The sequence below is a fragment of the Corvus brachyrhynchos genome, unplaced genomic scaffold (assembly GCF_000691975.1).
Source record: "Corvus brachyrhynchos isolate BGI_N302 unplaced genomic scaffold, ASM69197v1 scaffold783, whole genome shotgun sequence".
In the NCBI taxonomy this organism is placed as follows: Eukaryota; Metazoa; Chordata; class Aves; order Passeriformes; family Corvidae; genus Corvus; species Corvus brachyrhynchos.
The window spans coordinates 1116092-1135067 of record NW_008236979.1 but is presented as its reverse complement, the minus strand read 5'-3'; the positions used below and the strand labels follow the sequence as shown (position 1 = coordinate 1135067).

General features: G+C 35.2%; 1 protein-coding gene across 1 annotated transcript; it reads right to left on the bottom strand.

Moving 5' to 3' along the window:
- Positions 1-829: 829 nt before the first annotated feature.
- On the bottom strand, positions 830-18592 carry CCDC172 (coiled-coil domain containing 172). The gene is made up of 8 exons (XM_017728607.1): positions 18428-18592; positions 18144-18229; positions 14721-14837; positions 13150-13315; positions 11089-11190; positions 10287-10389; positions 902-989; positions 830-838 (listed from the first exon to the last, which is right to left on the bottom strand). The coding sequence occupies exons 1-8, from the start codon at positions 18504-18506 to the stop codon at positions 830-832; spliced, it is 750 nt and encodes a 249-aa protein (XP_017584096.1). The 5' UTR covers positions 18507-18592.
- Between the last annotated feature and the right edge of the window lie 384 nt (positions 18593-18976).

The following is an 18976-nucleotide window of genomic DNA, read 5'->3' as shown; positions in this document are numbered from 1 at the left end:
CACTCCATATCATATGCCACACATTATTCACTTCCCTGAAGACTTCTTTTGTGATAAATTCTGGAAAAGAGAAAGAATGGAATTGTAGGAAATTAAATCTTATGAGTTTAGTATGTTTTTGACAGAGAAATTTTTAAACATTGAGCTCTTTTATTTTTCTTCCTGTAAAAATTAATGAAAAAAAAACCCAAATAAAGTACAAGTAAATTACATTGCTTCAATAGAAACTTGAAACTGATTATAAGAGTGAGTAATGCAAATTTCTCAGGACTGTCATTCTGCTTGATGGTAGTGGCAGGTATGTCTTCATACAGCTCAATCAGGGCTCTGAAATGAACCTTTAAAACCTCTTTGTTTCCCAAACGGGACTTAAAAATATTTTTTCTCTTTCTATTGTGACACAGACTGACAATCAAGAAATTGGAAGTTAGGATTGACATTTAGAGAAAAATAAGTTTTATTAACTTTTTGTAAGAAATTTGTGAGTGGACAAAATTAAATACTAGATGAAAGGATGTTATTATTATCCTATTTCTCCATACTCTCATCTTCTATTTAATTGGCAGCTAGAGGTAAATGTTAAATTAGGTCCTAAATGCATAATCTTTTGCAGCTTTCAATACTAATGATTTATGTTTGTCCCCCCAGTACATCCTTCTTGTGCTAAAAGCATATCTTTAAATTCTTCTTTGTGCTTTCCTTTTCTGTAGCAATTATATTTCTGGACATTTGGAAATAAGCTAAAAGAAATGAATATTGGAGTGTGTCTGCAATGAGAGGATGTTTAGGTGTGTACATAGTATAAAAAACTGCTTATCTGAAACCACTGCTAATCATCCTAAAGGACACATTTAAAACTGAAATTATCAAACACTTAAAATACATAAAGAAAATAGCATACCATTTGCAGAATTTCAATTTCTGTCTGAAGAGTCTCACAGACACTTTCCCAACTATTATCTTTGCAGTTTTCCAGCTCTTTCTTAAGTCTGTGTCCAAAACCAAATAAATTTTCAGGTCAGAGAATTGTTGCTGGGTAACTATTTTTTCAGCTTTGGTCTCAACAGTGAATTCGACTTGTGTGAGAAAAGCCTCATTGATCTAGTTTCCTGGTCAGGATTTAAGTTTGCTAGTTAGACAAATTTCTGGACTGTGCTGTTTTCATAAACTGTGAAAGATATATGGCCTCATTAGTCATCATTTTCCTTATTTAAACATGTGAATTGGAATGGTGATACTTAGAAAGTACCATATGTCACTGTTCTTATTTTTCCTGGGTGTCATCTTGAAGCCTCAGTTGGAGACGGAACTTTGGATTAGATGGGTGCTCTACCTGACCTTGTGCCAGCATTGCTCCACACCCCTCCACAGACTCCATAGCTGTTATTCCTGTTCTCTCCCCACTGCTCCCACTATTCTTCAGCACTTACTGCTTCCCAATAATCTCAGCCAGGAGTTCTCCAACTTTTCTACAATAAGGATTACTTTTAATATAGATATTTCTCCATTCAAAATATCGTTTACTCCTGCTAAAAGGAGATAACTAAACTCTGCACATCCATGGCTGTAGTGGTTTAAATTAATACTTGGTAGGCCCAGAGAAATCTATGCCAGAGCTTTCAGAAGTCTGATCACAAGGTGATGAGATTATACTGAGTCTTTCCATGGCTGTCATAAGAAAAGCATAATGAAAAAGATAAAGTTGTTTACCCTTAACACAATTTCACAAAACAATCTGAAAATTCTGGAACATATAAACAGACTGAAAATATTCTGCTTGTCATTGAATAGCTAAACCAGTGCATCAAAGCAGGACCTTGTTACTTCTGAAGTTGAAACAGAAGATAGCAACTACTTTTGCTTTTATAGACTATAATAGACAATAAATTATTTGACTTTATTATACAGATGATGCACCTCTTAGCTGTCCCAGTGCAGAGAGAGTTGGTTTTCTAGAAAAGAAAATGGCTTTATTAAAAATAAAACATATATCTTTAAACAGAGGAATAGCTTAGTCACTGTGCAGTGTGACAGTATATATATAACAGAATAAGACTGGACTAGAAGTTGATTTTGCTGTTCCTTTGGAAAATGCAAGTATCTTACCATCAATATGGAAAAAACATGAGCTCTATGTGCTTGCATTATAAAGGAGTAAAAGCCCCTTCTTTCAGAGATATTTCTCATAACACATACAAGTATCAAATATAAGGAAATTTTGAACTATGCTTTAAGAAATGAAATTTTTACTGCACTATAGTACATTGTTAGTTTTCAATACGTTTCACTGAGAGAAGTTCACTTCAAGGTCTAAGATCAGCTTGTGATCTTGATTAAAGCTGCTTAACTTCATTGCCTTGTGTCTGCATTTTTTCTCCCTGTGTTCTCTTAGTGTGATATTAGAACCCTAATTTGCTTGAGACAAACTAAAGCCCGACTTTGTCTAATTTACTTTAGGAAAAGACAGAGTGTGTTGATCTCAGAGAGAATGCTCTCTCATTGTCTTTCACATGGCAAAACTGATGCACAGCCTGTTTGCTAACTGTTAGCTCAGAATGATACCAGTCCATGCTAGGTCTACATTAGTGATAGAAAAACCAGAAGATAAGAAGTAGGAGTTGTTTATCTGTGTTTTGGGATTGTGAATTAATTTATATTGATGATCTGCTTTGAAATTAACATTTTGTGTATGGATTTTAAAATTTTATTTCAAATATTTTATAAAACTTTTAAATGTAGTGACAGCACAATTCCTTACATAGCATCAGGTAGAGGTGATAAAAGACATTCATTCAAATGTGGTGTTTAATTCTTACATTAATCAATTGATTCTGCTTTCAGGTCTTCCTTCTTTCTTATTTAGAAGCCAGATAATTACAGTATGTGCCAGGAATATTATACTCACAAAATAAGAGCTGTCTGTTAGGTTACAGTCTACAAAATTAATGCATTGGAGATGCCTGAGTTACTGAATAAATGATGAAGTTTTACCAGAAGGAATGTGAGACAATGGAACTATTAAAAAAAAAAATGTTTAACCTGAAAGCAGATTTAGTTTTTTCATTTTATATTTAAGATAAGCAGGATATTCATATTCATCTTTCCACTATCAGATTGAATGTGCAAACCAATTATTCATGAAACTATACTGTCTAGATGGAAGGCAGGTTTTCTGTCACCTTTGAAAATGGAAAAAGATGTACCTTTTGCTAGAACAAGGATTAATTTGACAATTATACCCTTTTTATAACTATGAAAAAAGCCAGATCTCTTAAAAAAATAATCTGAAAAATCACATTAGCATTTGGCTCCCCACGTCCTTTGGTTTTGTTTTATTTTTAGCATTTTTTTCTCTTTGGTGACAATAAAATATAGCTTCAAAATAAGTCATTGCACTGGACTAACAGTGTCTTGGCTAGTTACAGCATCACCAGCTCTAATGAACAGCTGGAGCTGAAATGCCATATTTGCAATAGCTAAACCTAGCCTTAAATCAAGCAGGTGGGACAACATCAGCATTTTTTGGATGCTATCTTGTCCTAGACTGAGCTCTGCTATCAGTGGCCCATTTTCCATTAGTCTTGAATGCTAGAAGTGACAGAGATGAAGAAGGAGGAGATCACTGAAGATGATTGATTTTGCTGCTTTGAAAAGAGCCCAGCTATTAAATGTCATTGGCATTTGTGGTTGATACACATTCTTCTTGAATTTCAGCACTATATGCACATGGCAAAGAGGAAAAATAATTTGAAATCAATACATGCTAGCATTATAAATTGAACTCTGAAGAAAATAATGTTATTGTCAAACAGGTCTCTCTGAAAATCATCCATAGATTCAAATTACTGGATCACGACTTCCGTATCCAAAACTTGCATTCCAAGAATAATTTTATGTAAAGAGGTCTCAAAGGAGAAATAATTTCTGTAGAAGGTAGGATTAATATGTGATTTTAGAGTCATTTTTTTTTTTCTAGTGGGGGTGAAAGACCCTACCTAGCTGTTGGAGTTGCAGAAGGAGCAGACTGTCTCTTAGTTATGTTTTGCTGACACAGGTAGAAGTTTTTTTTCTTATTCTCCTTTTTGTCTTTGCCTTGTTTATGACCACCATTTTATTTTTTAATCATAAATTTGAGGGAAAACATTGTGGTGTATTTTAAAACAGAATTGCTTGATACTGATATACAGGGCATAGAATTGATGGTACAAAATGAAATTCCTTAAAAAGTTATATATAACTTGAGAGTACATATCTTGATTTTCCTGGATTTCATCATAAACATCAGCAGATACGTTTATCAAGGTTTTAAGACTTTAGTGGGACTGAAGAAAAGTACTGAAGACTTTAGTTTATTGTCTCAAGCTCAAGTAGAGGTAAGACATTGAGGTAATTCTCTCTCAGTTCAGTACTGGGATTAAATTAATGTGTATATTTCTACAGAGAGAGCAAGATTTTTCTGGTATTTACAATTTGCTGACACTACTAAACAGAATATGCTCTGGATACAGCTGAAGAAGTCAATAAATTTCAGGCTATTATCAATTGATTGAGGAAGAGGGAAAACAAGTCCTAATGGAATTGAGTATTCCAAAATATAAAGTCAAGTACTTGAGTTACACAATTAAATATAAAAGTCTGTGCTTGATGGAGCAAAAGGATAATAAAAATTAAGCAGGTGATCTAATAGTATTAATAAATTCTAGCATGAAGAAGAAACATGAACGCAAAGAAGGTACTAGACAACATAACAATGGAAATTAAATGTAAATTAAAAGAAATGGAGTTGCCTAAAGTAAAATAAGAAAGTTTTTGCTTTTGTTGTACTGGATAAAATGTTAAATGTAAAATACATAGTTATCATTGATTAAAGCTTGCATTTTGTGAATGCTGCCAGGCAACTATTTATAAGAGTAGTTAGAGGTCTTGAAAAGTGTGGTGGTATTTTCCAAATACATAAAACATCACAAGACATCTTTAAGGAATATATAATAATAGGTGAATAAACACGGAAAGGTTAAGGTACACAAAATTAAATTGCACATCTATGATGAGATTTGCTTTTGTGCAGACAGCAAACAAAGTTGTATGGACTAATTTTCATAGGAACTGTAAGAATGAGCTACATAGGAAAGAAAAAATATACAAGCATGAATGTGAGATGTGAAATTAAATGTGTTTCTAGGGGTCAATAAGATTCCTATTGAAAGGCAGGGAAAGTAAATAGGGGTCAATGGTTCTTCTAGTTCAATTATCTTGATTTTTTTATTGGACAGAGAAAATTACATCTTAATCTGAGTACATTAATATGACTACCCTGTTGCTGAAATTAGTATCTCTATTATGTACTGCTTTCTTCATGTGTATAATACTCTCAGAGCTAAAAAGGATTTAGAACTGTTCTTGTTTCGTTCTGCTTTATGGGCTCTCCAAGCTCTGCTCAGCTTCCAGGTTGAATGCATCTCTTTTGACAAGTAGGTGAGAGATTTGTACGAAGTATTCTTACACCCTCCTGGTTTTTTGTTGGAAATAACTCCTGCTTTTATCTCATCCACAGCTATATTTTCTTTTGATGTTTATAGCTGTATTTTGCTCACATAGTATGCTCAGACCTCTCTGCTTCCAGGTACCTGTTATTGAAGTCCTTAATTGGGTACAAGTAGATAAACTTACACTGTATATAATTACATTCCTCCTCTTTTAGTGACTCTTCTACAAGGTGTAGAGTTTGCTAATGAAGACACTGTTCTCTTAAAACACTTTCTATTCTAAAGTAGTTACTTAAAACATTAAGCAAGACCAACTGTGACTGTTGTTAGCTTGAGTCCCAGAATTTTTAATTGCAGACCTATGACTGTTGTTACTATTAGTCATTTCTTTACTTAATTTTTTTAATATGTCTTCCCTAGATTAACTAGTGTTTTTCCATGTCGGATAACATCAAATACTTTATTAATGTCTAGATGGATGGCATTGGAATTTTCTTCGTCTAACCTATCTGTTGTCTTATCAAAGAAAGGCATCATTAGTCAGATTTGATCTACTTTTTGTAAATCCATACCGCAATTCATAATGGAAAGCTATTTTAACATAATTCAAGCTATAATAGTTCCACTAGGCACTGCTATTAAAAAGAAAAGCTCAAAAAATCAATGAGGAGATTGCCATTGAAAAACTCATTTTGAACCACATATATTACTGCAGGTACTGGTATTTTCTGATTATAAAATTTAACATCAAATAAATTGAAAAAAAAAAGAAAAAAATTAACCCACCAGAAGTATGCATGGGGCTTAGGCAGTTTGTTGTTTGCATGAGCAATTTGTTGAGCTCTAAGGAGTATATTTCCTGTGTGATTTGTATAAAACAAAAAATTACTTTTTCCTTCCTAATTTTGGTAACGGAGTTTCTTTTCCTGGATTATGAAGAATAAGAAGGAATACTATATTTTTAGGATTTAGACAAGTATACAAAGCTGTGAAATATTTACAAAGTAAGCAGATTTCATGCATTTCCTTTCTGCTACTTTTCTGAAGTAGAAGAGAAATCCAGGTTTCAAAGAAGTGTTTTATCCTTATTCTACCTTTTAAATAAGTTGAAAAATATCTATTTTAGGTAGAAATGCTCTGGTTTTAGTCTAAATGAACTTCAATTAAAATTATTTCTAGGCTGTTTTACTTAAGGCAACACAAAAATTTAAAATGTGAAAGAGGATAAATAATTAATACAGTAATTACAATGAATATAACAGTGAAATGACATAGTTAGGAATTCACTGGTATCAGTCAGTCTCTGACTCCTGTGTTGTTCCACTTAAGTGATGTTACTTGCTACCTGCCAGGGAAATGGAACTCCAGAGAGCTGATGCCAAAGTTCTTTCCTGCTGTTTTGTGTTTGAGGATGGCATTGGCAGAACAGGTGATTAAAACAAGGCTTTTGATCTTAATTGCAGCTCTCTTTGAGGGAGGGGAAAAAAAAGAAAAAAAGGCCTCTTTTCTTAAAAATTTCTCTGAATTATGCACCTGTGTCTTGAGACTTGCATTTTCCAAGGTGCCTGCTAACTACATCTGTGCTTAACATTCCAATCCTGGTTGGCTTTTTTCTGCATCCAAGGTGGACCAGAACAAGCATCTAACTGCAGCCCCAACAGCTGCTGGAAATACCAGTGTGTGCTTCTCATGACCCTTTGTAATTCTTTGATGGATTTCAGAGAAATTTTATGAAACTGCACACGTGGTATAGGGCATTTTTCTCAGATCAAAGATGAATTGCTATAATTTGAATTAGCTGGCTACACTCTTCAGCTGAAACGCAATTTACTATTAGATATATACTTAATTGCAATGAAGATTCTTGCCTTGCCAGCTACTTTTGATATTGATTTTTAAGCTGGGACTAGGGATGTGATACAGTAACAGACTTGCAGGGTGATCTGGGAGCTACATATATCAGGTTATTGATGCTGACTGTCTCTTACATTTGTTCTAAAGAAGCATCAAAAAAAAAAAAAAAGGGTATTTTTACCACTTAAAGAGTGGTGTGGTTTCCAGCTCTGTAAAAAAAAAAAATCATATTTTGTGCTTATTTCATAGAAAAAAATATGTATTTTTGAGCTACATTACTTGCGTCAAAATATTATCATCTTTATGTATAATAAAAATGATTTTCAGTGAAAACTAGAATTTTATTCTTGCAATAAACTCTGTATGGGGATAAAAATTCTGATCTTGTTAGGCTAGAGAAGGGTTGTTTCTCAGACACAGAAGGTTCAATCTCATTGATTTTAATATGACCAAAATTGACTCCTGTTAAGATATACACAAGTATATGAGCATACCTGGAGAAGAAGAACCTTCAAGGATGAATGCAACATCTCTGAGCAACCTGTGCTTCCTCATGATAAAAATGCTTTTTCCTTAAATTCACTTTAAATCCTCTTGTTTCAAATTCTGCTTTTTGCATTTTGTTCTCCTACTGTGCAGCACTGTGCAGATCCTGGCTCCATCCTCTTGATGATGTGGAGGTGCTGGAGAGTGATCAGATAGCTTCCAGGGGACTGTTTATATACTGTACTTTTTATGGTGTGTAATACTTTAAATCCCCTTTCATCTCTTAATTCAGTAGTCCAAACCAAAAAGTGATGACTAGGCTTTGTTAAATTGAAAAAAACCCAAATGACTGCTAGAGTTGTATGAGTGTGATAAGGTTTGGGGTGCTTCTAAAGAACCCAGCAGTGACATAGAGATGCAGACAAATGAGGATTGCCTGCTTGGCTCTACTGAAAAGCAGAATCTGATAGCGCTGACATGGAAATACGGTAGCACAGCTCTGTTGCTTCTGGCATCTGAGTTAACTTTTTCAGGGCTATCTCTCTCTAGAAAGCATTGAGCTTTTCTGATCAAATGCAAGTGAAGATAAAAATATGATTTAGGCAAATGTGTCCTAAATTTCTTCCCAGTATCTAAAATGAAAAATGTTTCAATTATAAGAAAATGTATTCAATATAATACTAGCCTTCAAGAAGGGCTTGCATTTTGTGATAGTGGTAATAGCAGTAGGAGCACTTTATATTTTGCACTACATGCAATTATCAAATAATGTTAGCTTATCTTGACCATAAAAGGAGGCATTTCATGAAATAAGAAAATCTCATCATCCTTTTTGCTTTGGTTGCAAATGACACTTGCTGATTTTGCAGTTAATAGAATTTAATATGTTTTATCCAGTTTTCCACCCAGAGAAAACCAAAGTGTCATTCTGCAGAGTTGTAAGTTAATTTCACTGCATAGAAAGAGAGACACACACGGATTTAATTGATCCCTAGGATCTTAGTGGCAGAGCTGGGGATTAAAAGTATGATAATGTTGGCTACTTCTGTACCTTATACACAGGAAACCTATTATAGAAAACTAATTACACAAATTTGGGTATTCAGTGGCATCATGGCAATAAACTATTCCAAGGGAAGTATGTTATTTGGAAGGAAGCTGACAGCCTCATGCATCACAAACCCTAATATATCACGATTGAATGAATAATGGAAATGAGTGAGTTATAACGTGCTGTCCTGGAGAATCGTTACTGTTATTATTATTTACACTGTGTCTTCTATGTATATGTTGAATGCAAATTTTTTGCTACTGTATGCAGGATTGTGAGCTAATTAATTTTTATGCTGAGGGGATTTTGGCCATGTCTCAACACCATGTAAAAGGTTGAAGAGAGTTAGTAATAGGGCTGATATATCATTTTCTTTCAAAAATTGATATTCAGCAAAAAATGGGTCATTACCAAATCGTCTTTCAGAAAATTGCTCAGGGTTCTCTGTAAATTTATAACGTTCCATTGAAAGTTTTCAGATTAAAAAAGTCCACACTATATTTATTTATTTTTGTCAAAAGCTTAGGCATATATAGGAAAAAACCCTGTGATGATAATATAAATTGGGTTTTCCTTAATTTCTATTAGAGAATCTTTTGGACTAGCTTTATCAGAAGGAGTTCCTTCGCATTGTCTATTAAATATTTTTAAATATTCCCAGGCACTTTCATCTGGAACATCATAAAATAGGAAAAGGATGGTCAATTCTGTGATATGGAGCTTTCTGCATTGAGAGATTTCTTTAAAAAAAATTAAATAATTTTCTGTGAAGTGAAAACTTAATGTTTCACTCTAAGCATGCTGACAAGAAATGAGTTGTTACCACTCAGTTCCTGAGAAGAAATCTTCACCATTAAGAAAGACTGTGCAAGGTCTTCTCTTCTGTCTTGGTTAAGTATTCAAAATTTTGTTCTAAACCAGCTTAATTAGAAGGCAAACTAGAACTGATAGCAGAGATCATAGAGAAAGCAAATCTACATTTAGTTGCTCCAGTAGGGGCTCTAGCTATCCCAGGAGGTGACTGTGGCCAAACCATCGCATTGCAACCAGGCTCTGCACAGCCAGGCAGCAGAAGTAAGTTTAGCACTGGGTAGTTCATCAATACTTTGTGCACCATTTTTACAAGACCTCAGGAACTGGTCTTCCACCCAGGCAGCAGCATTTTGTCTCCCTCCGAGTTTGACTGGCATCCCTGCAAACACTTCCAGTTTTTACTTCATTGGAGTGTGGATGTGAGGGTGAAGCGCTGTAATAAACAGGAATTGATGTTGTCTAATGAAAAATGAATGGTTCTTCTGATTTCAGAAGGAATACTGCACGTGAAAGGTAAAACAGTCATTGCCACCAGGACTGGACTGCAGTTACACTCCTAAAATTAAGTAAAGAATTCATTAACACGAGGCTCTTACCGTAAACATTCAGGATCAGTCTGAGGTTTTTCAGTGACTTGGACTTTTTCTGCTTCTAAGGCTTTTGTCTTTCTTTCAGCTTCCCTGATTACTTTCTCAAGGTCTAAACATGAAATCAGAATTACCCTATAAATATATATTAATCATCCATATTCAAAGACCTTCTACATATTCTAAATTTATATTTTCTAATATTTCTTCATGAAACTCTTTGAAGGGTAAAGGAATCTAAATAAAGAAAATGAATTATTTTATTATTGTTGTAATCATATATTGCAATCTAGAAAATTTCACTCCTTTTCCCAAACAATTTAGGATCATATTTACTGCTTTTCTTAGCACTTACTCTGATGTGTTACTTAGGTATCTGAAAAAAAAGACACTAAAGCACTCCAGATTAAATTATTTTAATCCAGATTTCACAATATTCCCTATTGCTGTGATCACCTTTGACACAGAAGATTTTAAACAATATTTATGTTGATTTTAAGTTCTTTGAAACATTAAATTCTCCATTTAAGTATATGACCAGCAAAAGTAAAACTTGCTTTCATATTTACAGCTCATGATTCAGTAGATCTCTGGACCTCAGTAACAACGACATTTCAAATAAATCTCATTGAAATCCACAATATTTTTTATGACCATGTTTAAAAATCATGTATTACATATTGTAACAATAAATTAAAATATTTTTACTATGATTCCTTTCTCTTGAGAAAAGAAAATTGACAGAAAAGATTTTTCAAAAGCATTTGTCAAGCCAGAAATAATTATCATAACAAGTAGTTATCAGGCACACCTTTGAGCTCACTTTGGAGAGTAAATAAATCCTGCTTTAATTCATTCTTCTGCAGCTGGAGTGCATTTAACTGAACATTTTTATGTTCCATTGACTCCATTTCTAAGAAAAAATACGTTTCAAATTAAAATGCATTGCAGTTTAGCATTCATGATACAATCTTAAATATTCTTAACTACTTCTACCAATCTTCAGCTAGTCAAAAGAACCTTAAATATAAAACCAAAATAAACTAAAATAATTCATATAAAACACAGTTCACAGGAAATTATATGTCATATAATGTATTCATAGCTATGAAAGAAAATTATTTTTTTAATGTTATTGAGCTGTTCAACATGTTTTGTTGACTGGGCATAAAAAGAATGTTTTGCTTTAGAGTTACTTCAGCTATAAAGAAAGGAAGATGACTGATTGAATAGGTAGAGAACAGACACCTCTCAGCAAGACTGAAAAAAAGCCCCTTCTTAGTTTGTTTAGTGTTATATATATTTGAACCTTACTATTAGACAGCATCTGGAATTAATTGTGATTGTTTTTCTAACAGCAGGAGGTCTTCACATAGTTTCCTTGTTACAAGTTGCTTAAATTTTTCACTTCAGAGTTGTCAGTGTGCCCAGGAACGTAGCGACAAAAAGACAAGTTGTACATCAAGAAATGTGCAATTAAAGGATGGAATCGAGATGGCAACTGAACTTGGAGAACTTTAGTCACCTTTCAGGTACTACTGATCATTTAAGTGCCCACCTCTGCCTGAATATGTAAAAATTAAATGATAAAAGTAGCACTTGTCACCAAATACAGACTTTTCAGTTGTAGATTAGTCACAGGAAACAAGAAAGACGGTACTACCATGTGCAAACTCAAATGGATAGTCCTTTTTCAGTAACTTTATAGCAGATATGGAGAATTGAGAGGGCTGTTGCTTGAAAAAAGATGAGGCTGGAATGAACTTTGAGGGGTTATCTACTGTATTCTTCTCCTGAAGGCAGGATCAGCTGTACCACTGTCATTTCTGAAAAACGCTGGTTTGACCTTTTTTTTGAAGACCTTTGGTAGTGGACACTCCTAGTTCCTTTGGTAATGGAATCTTCTAAGGCAGAATGCTTCAATTATCCACTGTTCTTAGAAAGATTCCTAAGCTGTCAGTCAGACTCTCCCTTCTTGTGCTTTACTCTTGTTACGTTTTGTTCAGTTCACTATGGCTATAGAGAATATGTTCATTTCCTTTCTACATGATACTTTATCAATTTGAAGATTAGGATCCATCTTTCATTAGTCTTTTCCTTAATAGCTTAAATAGTGACAGTTCTTTCATTTTCTTCCTTCTCATGTGCTCCAGAACTCTGATTACTCTCACTAGTCCTATGTGGATTCTCTCCAGCTGGTCAAAATTTTTTTTTTGAAGTTTAAGATCAAAATGAGATGCACAGTACTCCAGCTCAGAGTTTAACTGCCCCAAATAGAGGGAGGAACTATTTTCATGTCTTAGAGGTCGAATTGTGTTTGTGTCTCAGTGTGGTGTTGGCATTCTGATATCATTGACTCATGTTCAGCCAGTGATCCATGACGACCCTGATTTCCTTGCGGAAGGACTGCTCTGCAGTGTGACCCTGTGCTCTGAGAGATGTCATACTCTGTACCTTAACTGAAAATCAAGCTGCACTGTGGCAGTAAAGGACCAATCCTACAGGACATCTGTGCATACAATTCTTTAGAAGCTAAGGAAATGTACAGAGCTCAACCACATGTGGTTCTAAACCTAATTCAGTCACTGGGTATGTCTTTGAGCTCTGTGCTGGCTGAATTAGACATTGGGAGCCACTTCTACAGGTCGACTGCTTCTCCTCACAGTGCTCACATCAGAAAGGCTGAAGAATATAGGGAACAGAGGAACCTTTAATTATGCTTGGTATGTCAGACCACACTCTGTCAGTTTCAGTTCAGTGCTAAAAGGAAGATCCAGACAGCAGGAGAATGGAATTAAAATTACTAGTTTGCACAGCTATATTTTATAGATTTATATTAATCCAAGATCAACTGGTTTAATATAAGACTTACCATTTTTCAACAGAGTTGCCTCATTGTCTAAATCATTTATTTCAGTCTTGACTTTTTTTTTAATAAGAAGATCTCTACTACTTGTTAGTCCATATTCATTGTTAAACTCGGTTACTTCTCTGGTAAAATTATCTTCCTCTTCAGTAATTTTTCTCTTTGCATCTGCCTGAAATAAAAAAAGGAAAGACTGAATTTTCAGGTGAAAAAAAAATGAAAGTCTTTGTTAAGCTAGGCAGACTGAAACACACTGTTGTTTTTTATCCTTAAATTTGTAGTAGAAAAGTAAATAAATAAACAAAAATTAAATAAAGTAAATAAACGTAAAAGTAAAGAAAATATTTACTTTTTCTTATAAGCACATGAAAATGGTCTACAGCTCTATCATTATGCCTGTTGTTTTAAACTTTTTTTTCTGAAAAAATGAAGGGTCTATTTTTGATAATAGAGCATTTAAAAAATCACTGCATTATGTTATAGACTTGAACCAGCAGCCTTTTTTCTGTTCAACTCCCTTACTGAAAATAGAAAATTCTGTTTAAAGTCAATAGCATAGTATGGCAGTTCTTTCTTTTTAGTTTATAATTAAACTAAATAAAACTGTTGTTTAATCCTCTGCAGAATGCAGACTTCCTTTAACTCCCTTAATAACTACCAAGAAAGCTATCATTGATAGAAAATCACTGTTTAATTTTCTGGGAAAAACCATATTCAAAAGAGAAAGGTTATATTAAATTCCTTCCAAGAAATCTTAATTGATTGCTAAATTACGTGAAATGAAATAACACCTATATACAAGAAAAAAGAAATGATAACCTATATATCAAACTTCACACATATACTGGGAATACTTTGGGTGTTGCAGAAATATGTATATAGTTAAAAAGATATCTGCCTCAAGATTTAGGTTTAATACTGGTCATTTGTACTGAATGCTTAAAATTTAGCTCTGCTGATTTAAAGGGCAAATACATATGCAGAAAAGACTGCTCCTCTGTGGCATTTCTTCATTGTTGAAGCCTCAACAAAGTAAGAGGAAGGAAACATTCAGGTTAGCATCTGAGAGAACTGAAAAACTTGTCCTAAGTAGCTACCTTTGAAGAGGTGGTGAGGTGTGTCTGGCATCAAAGAGATTGTGTGCTATGTCAGGATTGCTAAACTGTCCACATGTGCTAAAATGTGGTGTGGGCATCCCTGGGTTTTTCCTTTGATCCTTTTCAATATATTTTACTGTGGATGAGGCAATCCAATTTAAGGCGATGCTTTCCTAGTTTACTTTTACAAAGGAAATGATCTGTCAGAATTGGAGTTCAGTCATACAACAGCAAACATTGGAAAATGAAGTCAAGAATATAAAATCAGCTTTGGAGATAAAATGCAGCATACACTACCTTAGATCATGGTTTAAATTAAATGTGAGAATTTATCTACATTTCTATTGTTACAGATGCTAAAATAAGAAGAAAAAAAAATTTCCTGATTTAAAACATTAGTTTTTCCAGATCTTCATTTTAAAGCTGATTGTTGTTGTGGAATAGAAAAGAGCTGTGTGAATAACACAGCTGGAAACATACCAAAATTTTAAGAAGATTGGTTCTTTGATTAATAAGTTCAGCTTTTTGTTTTTCTAAGCTGTCTTCACGTTTCTTCAGAATTTCTAAGTGGAACTGCTTTACAGAGAGATGCTGAACCTTCCAAAAGGAAAAAAAAAGATTATGAAGCAAGGTTATTGTTTAATTGTTTCATATACTCTGAAATTGTACACAAGGATCTTGGTCCAGTTTAAAAAGAGCTGGCACAGCTGCTGGACTAACAAAAGCATAACAGCTCTTTTTTTCCCTCAATAACCTTTCAGTATACTACCAAGCTTTTGAAAAGTCTCCTTTCTTTAAAAGACTCATTTAGTGGTGCTCTGTCTATCTAAAATGGCATTTTAAAGTCTGCTAGGTTTAGGAGAAATTTTTTCCAGGTAAAAACCAGGAAAAATATTGACCACATGGGATCCTTTCCCCAACATAATCCCCTGTTCTCCATCTTACTGTGGAAAGCTCATCACTAACCAAACGAGACAATAGTATCAGAATAGTATCAGAAGAGGGACAGGGGTCCAGCATCCTGGGTTTGACTGAATGGCTGTACATGTCATCCACTCTGCAAAGCTTCTATGGAATATGCAAAGGAGGGCGGGATATTTTTCTGAGCACAATTTCTGGGATTTTTAGCTAAGGAAGGGTAATGGGAATTAGCCCATTGGTTATGGACAGTTTGCTCATAAACCCCCCCAAGCCCTAAACTTCAATTTTGCACACAGGTTTATTTAGAGTTTTATTAATTTTAACCATTTGTTTATCTGATATTAGGGTATGCTCTTCAACCATTGCATTTCCAAATTTGCTGAAGACTTCTCATTTTTCCAGCACATCTACTGTATCATCATCTAACCTAAGTGCAGATACACGGTGGGCTAAACTATAACAATAATAAATCGGAAACAGCTAAGTGTTGTAGAGTCTTAAAGGATGAGAATCAATCTTTTGATGGAGTGTCAAATTCTCTTGACTCAGAGCAATGAGTATTCAGAGCAATGAGGAGGGAAAGTAAAGTTAGATTTGCCCACAGACAGCAAAGGCAGAGGGGAAGTGTCAGGAAGTAAATGGAACAGTCAGGCTGACACGAGTGTTTGTGTGTGTAGAAGCACAAAAGACCAAATAAGAGTGGTATTACAGTGGTAAAAATGAAAAGATTTGAAATTTAATAATGCACATGATTGTGGAAGGCACAGATAAAGTGCATCTGATCAAAATAGGAGGATAGTGGAATGAAATGCCCAAAGACTAGAATGTGAGAGGTGGAAAGGACCAGATTTTTTCCTCATCCCTGGTACGTCCAGTGTGCTAAGTGTGCAGGACATGCTTAGCTCAGAATTTATTTTACATATTAATTCAAAGAGAGTAGATGGGCTTACACCACTGTATTTGTAATACTGGACACAACTAGCTGCAGTGTAGTTTCTCCATCTGTAAGATGCCAAATTCATCTATGCATTTGCAACCAATGTTTTTTAAAGAAATCATTGAGCTACAAACAGCAAAATGCTATAATTCGGGTTCTAATTACATGCTACCAGGTTTTACAGAAGAGAGGGGAAAATTGCATTTCCTAGGACTCTTTGATTGACCACAGGCAGTGTCTGTGAAATAGATGTCAAAAAACTTCTGAACTCAGTCTCATCATCTTGGTCAGGCATCACCTACTGTGCATGCACATGGTTGGATATGTGTGCTTATAAAGAACTGCAGTTATTTGGTGGGATAAATTGAACAGAAGCAGCTGAACAGCATTATTTAATATTATTTGAATTACAGAACTGTTGCAGACATATGTAAACCTAATTCCTGTAGCAAAAAATAAATTACTTTAAATAATGTCAATAACTATATAATCTTTAAACCTAAATACAATCTGATTGAAATGCATTTTTCTATTCCATTAGTTTTTTGTATCATTTCCTATCTATAAATGAATCAACGTCAGACAAGGCAAGCAAGTAAAATGTATTTTTGTGGACATCAGTGAGAATATTATTAATACTGGTCAGTAAAGCACATAAAATTTAATTAGGAATAGTTCTTCAGCTCTTCCCATTAGTCATTTACAATAATGGCTCTACTCTCGGGACCTTCTGTACCTACCACATAAACCTTGATTATAAATCACAATGCATCAATAACAAATTAGTAGTATAAACATAAAATTTTGATGTTCATAAATAAATTTATGAGTAAGAGTACTGACGACTTCACCTAATAAGCAACATCCAGATATAATCTGTGTTGGATAAATACGTTACTATTTTAAAGCACCTTTGGACTCTGAGATTGTGGCATGCATAAATGTGAGTGTCTGAGTAACTGCCTGCATGATTATAGTCTCAATTTGCAACCAGGAAATACTTGTGAATGAGTTCTATTCTGATCCCTTCTCAGTAATGTTAAAATTATATGTGTATATGTATATAAACCAGGAAATACTTGTGAATGAGTTCTATTCTGATCCCTTCTCAGTAATGTTGATATTATATGTGTATATATATATATATATATATATATATAAATAGTCCTTTGCAAAAGGCAGAAGAGACTGTTTTAGGAAGGATGAAAATCATCCCCCAAACATTTATTTTCACAACTAGATGAGGCAATCTCCCAAAGGTTCTTGACGTTGTTTATTTAAATGATAGCATCCAACAGTTCTGACTTCAAAGGAGGCTCCACATGCCTTCCTGTTGTGAATACACATTCTGTCAGCATAGATACTTAAGAGCACAGGGGAGGGTATTTAGACTTAATTTTCAGACACAAGCAAATGGATTTTTAATTAATTTGCATCCACAGGTGTTATTGGTGAAAAAATCTGCAAAACCGGTGTCTTCATCTGGAAATACATCTGCAGTTTGATTAAATGGAAAGAATAATAAAATCATTATTTAGATTCAGAAACTTCCCTCTGTCCTTGGCCTCCCTAGAAAAACACTCAGGGCTTGTAAGCCCTAATTGTAAGCTCACAGAAAGATCTTCGGTATATGACTCAAGATCCTGTGAAGTAAACACAGGGAATACTTCCATATATTTTGTGTGAAAGGCCATTAATGAATGGCATTGGGCAAGCAAGGGATGGCTTCTGTACACTGGAGGAAAGTGGTGTAACAAATTGCAGGACTGTTAAAACAGGGTATCTCACACTGTGCCCCAAGAGTCAGCCTGCCCCGAACACAGCCAGGGCCAGCCTGAAGGGTGAGATTTGTGGGAGGAAGGATGTTGATGGACACCTTATTCACTACAGAAAGGCACAGTGCAGGTTTCCTCCACACTGTGCTACTCAGCAGGTGAAGCACACTCCTCAAAAGTGCTTATGGATGTATTCCTGAAAGAATAGGTCGTATATTTGTAAACATAACGTATTTCATTATTATGCACACTATAAATATGCCTGCTCACCTTGGTTTCGAAGTTAATTTTTGCAGTGCTCAGCTCTTCTTTTGTTTGGTTAATTTTTTCGTAACTTCTATTTATGTCGCATTTAGCTGCAAGACAACAAAAACCTGTAAGAGCGTGTGCTCAGTTTGTAAAAGTTACATCCTGATAGAAACGTGCCAGTGACAAGAACCAGCCATGCTGGCTGCCGCCGAGCTTTCCCTGGCACAAGTCCCCTCAGGACACCCCTGTGGGACTCATCCCCTGGGAATGGGGAGGCCCCTCAGGATGGCGCCCATGGGGCCAACCTTGTTGGATGAAGTTCCTCTTCTCCCTCGCCTGCTTCTCCGTGAACTCGATTTGCTGGAACAAAGCATTCAGGTTCATTCCTGGCTTCTCGCGGAGCCTGTGGGCTCTGCGGGCCGTGCTCTTTGCGAGGGCTCCCGGAGGGTCCCCACAGCCCTGCCCTCAGGCCTCCGCCTCGGCCTCCCTGGGCCTGGGACAGAGGCCTGGGGACACAGGGACAGAGCGGGAGGTGAGGGCTGCAGAAAGGGTGGCAAGAGCAAACCCCAAGAAGAAGGAAGTGTGGGTGACTGGCTAGGGGAGCCCACAAGGAAAACAGGGAATGGGAATGGGCAGGCAGCACAGTAGGAGCAGGAGACAGAAGATATTTGGTAAGGAAAAAGCCAGCTGATACTGAATCATGTCAAACTTGGGCACACCTTTCAGACTGGTTCTGACTCAGGATCTGGGGAGTTTTAGTCAAACAAGCTCTGACTTCTTTAATTCCCTAGGACCATGTGCTCCATACACATACAGAAGCTGTTTTTCTTTACTGCTTCCTTTCTCTATGGAGT